This window comes from Oxyura jamaicensis, chromosome 5 (assembly GCF_011077185.1).
Source record: "Oxyura jamaicensis isolate SHBP4307 breed ruddy duck chromosome 5, BPBGC_Ojam_1.0, whole genome shotgun sequence".
NCBI lineage: Eukaryota > Metazoa > Chordata > Aves > Anseriformes > Anatidae > Oxyura > Oxyura jamaicensis.
This window is the reverse complement of record NC_048897.1, coordinates 24,447,203-24,453,174: the sequence shown is the minus strand read 5'-3', so window position 1 is coordinate 24,453,174 and position 5,972 is coordinate 24,447,203. Positions and strand designations below refer to the sequence as shown.

Below are 5,972 nucleotides of genomic sequence, written 5' to 3'. Positions count from 1 at the left end.
CCCAGCACATTTTTTTTTTTTTTTCTTTTTTGGAAGTTAAAAAGGTGACTTTCTAGCTATTTTTTGTGTCTTTTCGTGGTGGGGTGATAGCCTCAGGTGATGAAGTTTAGGTAAGTTTTTTTTTTTTTTTTTTTTTTTTGTGTGGAGGCTTCAGCATCTCATGAAGTACAGTTATTTCTTTAGCAGAAGATTCAAAAACCAAAATCCAGTCAATAAATAGTCCCCAGTTGCACCCAGTCTCCCATGTTCACAAAATACCACATCCATGTTAAGTACAGAAACAGAAATGGGTGGAAAATATCTGAACAAAACTGAATTCTGAAGAGAAAAAAATGCTGTTAGTGTGAAACATGCAAGGATGCTTACAAAGCCATGTAAGTTAGCAAAACCACTGTGAAACAGAATTGTACTGTCATTGTCAGCTCACTTGTGTCCAGCATTTTTGGCCCTAAGATTATGTTGTATTTTTTTTTTTTTTTTTTTTTTTAAGAAGTCGTCTTTAGTTTCTGCTTTAATGAATGTAAAATATGGTTCTTGGAAAAGTTTACAATGTTGTTCTGAATCATTTTTTTCTCTTGTAGGTATACTGGTGGTGGTGCTACAAACACAGATATTTAATATTAACAAGTTCCCTTTCTAGATTTCTGTATCCAGTGGCAAGTACTCTGTCCCAGTTATTTTGCTTTAAACCTTCTTAACTTTTATCCCAAGAGAGCTAACATTCTGATCTTTGAAAATTTACCTGTTTTCCTTGGGCAATAATAAAGTTCTGAATATTATTCCAGAATGCTTTCCACATGCTGTAGGTATGTTCAGAATATGAACATGGAAAAAAAATATTAGGATTGGTGTGAGATTTCATATCCTTCATAGAATATTAATATATTGTGTATTTTTATAAATGTTGTGCAATAACAAATTACAGCAAAGATGGTTAAAACAAAGGAGAAAACGTCATTCTTCAAATATTGCTCTATCTGCATACAATATTAAACATTCATTCAGTGGGAAGGTAAAATATAGTCCTCTCTTAAAATACATTCCTCTCTTTGTAGATTTCCAGGTTTCATCACTGAGACAACAGTGGGCAAATTTTCCTAACAAGAGAAGCAATCAGTACAAATGTTGTGTACAGTAAATCCACTGAAATACAGATGGACTCTACTTATTACGGCCACCTTTGCTTTTTGCTTTAAAAAATAGTCAACTGAACAATATTTCTGTAAAGAACACAGGTATTGTATTATGGCCCTAAGGAAAGAAAGATATGCTCTTGAATGTGATCCCATACTCTCAGGCCTCAGTACAGCAAAAGAATTCAACAGCTGGTTAGCTTTAATGAGATGCTTAAGCCATTGCTATTCAGTAGAACACTTTTAAAAAGACTGTTTGCTGGAAACCATTACTTGCAACGAAATTTGCATACAAGTGCATTTCCACACGGCCATACTATTAGCAAGGTGACTGATCCTATTCTGTTTTTACATGGAGTTGAAATAAGATAAAAGTTTATGCAGCCTTAACACCATGAAAAATAAGTTGGTGTAACTGTAGACTAGCTCTTCACTAAAAATAAAATAGGAATTAAAGAAAAAAAAAAAAAAAAGGAAAAGATCATAAGTCAATCACTGATTTAGTAGACAATAGAATTTTAGCTTTCAACCTTTTTGTTCCTGGATAATGGAATTATTGATTAAGTCTACCTATTGTTACCCATGCAACACAGGCAATATACATCTAAGGAAAAAATGATAAAAAGATAAAGGACAAGCAGCCTTCCGAAGCACAGATTTTTGAGCTCCAAGGATTCAGAAGTCTGCAATAAAGTGCACCTATGTTAAAAGTTTTCCATATTTTCCAGTGCAGCAAGGAAATTTCTGGGATATAATTCCTCTTATCTGAGATTCCCATGAGGCATTAGTGTTTTGGAAGACAGAAAAACAATTCCTCAACTTGTATGAGTTGCTTGAATTATCTTGTCGTTATCTTAATTGGGATAATTTTTTAAAGTCGGGACAAGACATTTTATTAATTAATCTTCATCTGTGAACACACACACACCATCATGAACTATTTTTGTTTGTTTGTTTGTTTGTTTGTTTCAGTACAGTTTATGCTTCATGCATTTGCCTATTGTAAATATCACCTTATACCTGTGTGGAAAGTCAGTAGGACTGCATGCAGGAAGTGTCGTTCAGCATGAGCAAAGGTGCCTGACCTTGGCCCTTGGTGACTGGCTTTTTTTTATGTCAAATTTCATAACTATCTTTTTAATGTAAACCTATGATGCAGAATATTTCTTTGTCCAAGGACTCTTTTTACTGCTTATACTCATGGATAAACTGAAAACCACAGCACGTTAGCTTATTAGCCATACAACTTTAAGCTACTTTACAATAAACAAAGGAAAAAAAAAGAGAAATTGTTTTTCAAGTAATAAATAGAAGTCAACTGCTGCTGTAAGGAACAGGGGTATAAATCTGGAATGAACTCACTGAGGTGAATGGGTTAATCTGGGAGATATGCAGTATACATGAGTGCAGAAATTAAGTTTTTAGTACAAAAAGCCTAGACTCCATTCCTAGAGCATTAAATGTTTTCAAATAAATCAGTGAACCCTATACTCCCTTTTGTGACAGTCCCACTGTGTTTGCAAGATCCTGGTGTAAAACTGAATCTGACCCCATATTACACCAGGAGTGATGGTAGATTGGCCTGGAAGAGACATAAAAAAGGCACATTCATTGGTTTGTTTTCTAAAACAATGCTGTGTTTTCTGTTTTCTAATGGTTCTCTTTTTATCAAAGATCAGGCTGAGATATTAACTGAAAAAAATCACGTTGGAAAGGATGTAAAACCGAAGGCTATATATGTATATACAGTATGTCTAAAGTCTTTTATTTTTATATTTTGAATGCCCTAAATTAATAAAAGACTAATTATGAAGCATTTTGCTTTTCACTTTCAAAATGATCTTAGTAGTGTCTTCTCTTTGGCTAAGTACCGATAATGAAGTGCAACAACAATGAACATTTGCCTTAAAATTACAAACTGCAACACAGTTAATTTAATTGATTCTGTATATGAAGTAGAATAGGTATGAGAAAACACTGTTGTCAAATTTAGACAAAAGAGAGGTTAACTGAACATGTTAGTACAAGCATCCTTGAAAGTGCTGAAAATGCATGTCTATTTTTATCTATTTGTTACTTTTAAATGCATTAAAAAACATGAAATGAGACTTTACATGTGAACTGTCATTTTAAAGTAACAGTCTGGAAAGATATTTCTTTAGGATTGAACCTCCATAAGAGGAAGAATATTTAAAGTGTGAAGACAGTATGGGGTGATACAGAAACTTTTAGCAATTGCAAGATATGCATTCATTTGACAACAAACCTTTATATAAAGGGAACATTTTCATGACAGAATAATGCATGATTTTAAGTTACTTAAAGAGTTATTGAGAAGAAACTGTCAAGTGGCATGAAATGAAATTATCTTCAATTAGCATAACAGAAAAATATTTCACAGAGGTGGTTAGAATGGCTAATAAAGATAGGAATACATCACTGAAATATTGTTTATATTTACAGTGACTGGGAAAAGCAATAATTTTAGCTGTACAGCAATAATTTTTATCTATAGAAGGCACATTGCTTTGAGGTGTATGGCTAGTTAATTAAGATCACATGTATTCTGTCAGTCTAGAACACTGTTTCTCCACCCCACAGTAGTGAGAACAGCCAGAAGGGGTAATCAAGATGCCCTGAGCATTTTTCTGATAGGACATCTCCTTAAGCAATAGTGAAGGTGGACAAAAATTCACAGTAAGATCTTACACATCTAAAATATTTTTTTCTGTTAACTTGTTTACTCGTTTCTTCTATGATTCCCACAGTTGCTTCACACCTGAATGTAACTTTATTCAGACCAATTATGTTCAGTATCTTCTGTGACCTAAGTGAGCTTTATTTTATACATACAGCTATGAATAGGCAGGATATTTAACAGCATGAGTCTTTCTAGGGTTGTAGCTAGTCCCGCTGTTCTTCTTATGTCCAAGCTCCCACCTACTTAAGAAGCTCTTCTGTCACTGCTGAAATCATACTGGGCTGAATGGAAATGGCACCCAAACTTGACACAAGTGTTTTTAGAATTTGGGTCAGTTTTTAGGTTTTGATAACCTGGAGTAAATGGAGTTGTCTATTTACTCTGTCTTAGTATCTGGTCCCAACTGATTATTACAGTTTTCTTCTTCCAAACACTCTGAAAGTCATTATTTTGCCATTCCAGCTGTAATTTTGAAAAAAAATAATAATGTATTGACTACATAGAACAAGTCAGGGTCCAGAATTTTCAGTTTGTCTTTGAAAAATTATCTTGTTCCTATGTCTCTTTTATATTTTCTCTTGATACAGAAAAAGAAATTACAGATATCAATTCTGTTATTTACTTATGCACTTACAGGAAAGCATGTGCTTAAATATTTTTTGGATCAAGTACTGAAGACCAAATGTGTTTTGAGCTGTAATAACGTCAGTATAATCTGATGGCATTCAAAACTATAACAATGAGAATCACTTTATTAAAATGTATTTTAGAATGCATATAGTTTTAAAGAGTACATTTTTCAGAAGCACTTCTTGGAGTCAGTTGTGCCCTGAAGCCATGCATAAACGTATTCATAAACCAAAAGCATCACTGCGCCACCTGGAAGAGAAGGTATTATTTACTACATACAAAATTCAATATTTTCCAGATTTTGCAGAGTTTGTAATGTGTAGTATAAGACAGAATATGGCAAAGCTTTATTTGCAAAACAGTTATTTCTAATTACTTCCCTAATTCATTAAAATCACCATTCTTGAACCATATCTATTTTGCTTGATATAAGACCATAAAGTTGATGTAAAAAGCTTCTATATTAAATCAAAATCACCCTCAGTGTATTTCAGATATTTTTCTTCACATTTTTGCAAGATTCATTTGTGTTTGTTCTTTTACAAGTGAATCTTTTCATCTGTGAACACATGTATATTGTGTGTTTGTTTAGAGCTAGATTTGGCCATGAATGAACAACTTGAGTGATAGAATGACAAAAAATCATCACCAGGGTTGTGAAAGTACTTCCAGGTAAGATTCACACAAGGTTTTCTGCTGTTTGTTTACCACATCTAAATTAGAAGACCATGGTATTGAAATAAATATAATCTTCTTGTGACTGTACCTAGCTATTAATTCATTGTCAAAGTTTTGATTTGATGAAGTGGTGTTATTTGCTAGAACTGATAACAGTACAAAATCTCAGCTTGAATGCAATAAAGGATATTTACTCTTAGTGAGCCAGTCTAAAGCCCTTCTGTAGCTGAGCTGTAGTTATTATTTGAGCTGAAGAAGGGAACATTTTGGAAGATGTATATATAACTAAGCATATATAGAGAGGCTGCTAGTTGGAGAAGATGAAAATGAGAATCAGCTTCTAGGCTGCAGGAGCAAAAGTGTGTTATACTGCACTATTTGTGGGTGCCAGCATTGGAGCATAACTATTTTCTTCCTTTTGCCTTTGCCTGTTGGCTTGCTGAGCAGGTCACAGTAGCACCTCTAAAAATAAGTTCTGCTGAACTGGTCTGACCTTTCTGTGTGGATGGGATAGGCTCAGACAACCAGGCACACAGAGCTACATGTTTTCCCAGTTATTTATCCTAATGAACCATGATCAGACTTGAAATCCTATGTGAACAGCAACTCCCAGATAGCTAGACAGAGCAAAAGTTTGCAAAAGGCTTTGACCAACAAATAAATTATAGACACAATGTCTAGAAGATGTGATTTGAACTCAAATCAGGGCTGCTTCCAGTTCTTATAATGTGTGATGTTTGTGTATCTCTTTTCCTGAAAGCATTCACATGTTGAAAGAAGGAATTACCTTTCCAGTCACAATAAAGATTACCTTATTGTTTCACCAGAAA

General features: G+C 33.9%; 1 protein-coding gene across 1 annotated transcript in view; it reads right to left on the bottom strand.

The window, feature by feature from the left end:
• Positions 1 to 2,877: 2,877 nt before the first annotated feature.
• The window catches only part of SLC25A21 (solute carrier family 25 member 21), a 257,460-nt gene continuing 254,365 nt past the window's right edge, over positions 2,878 to 5,972 (bottom strand). Inside the window, exon 10 of the mRNA XM_035326974.1 lies at positions 2,878 to 4,713. Coding sequence (XP_035182865.1) covers positions 4,634 to 4,713 — 80 coding nt within the window. The 3' untranslated portion in view covers positions 2,878 to 4,633. The remainder of the gene's footprint in view (positions 4,714 to 5,972) is intronic.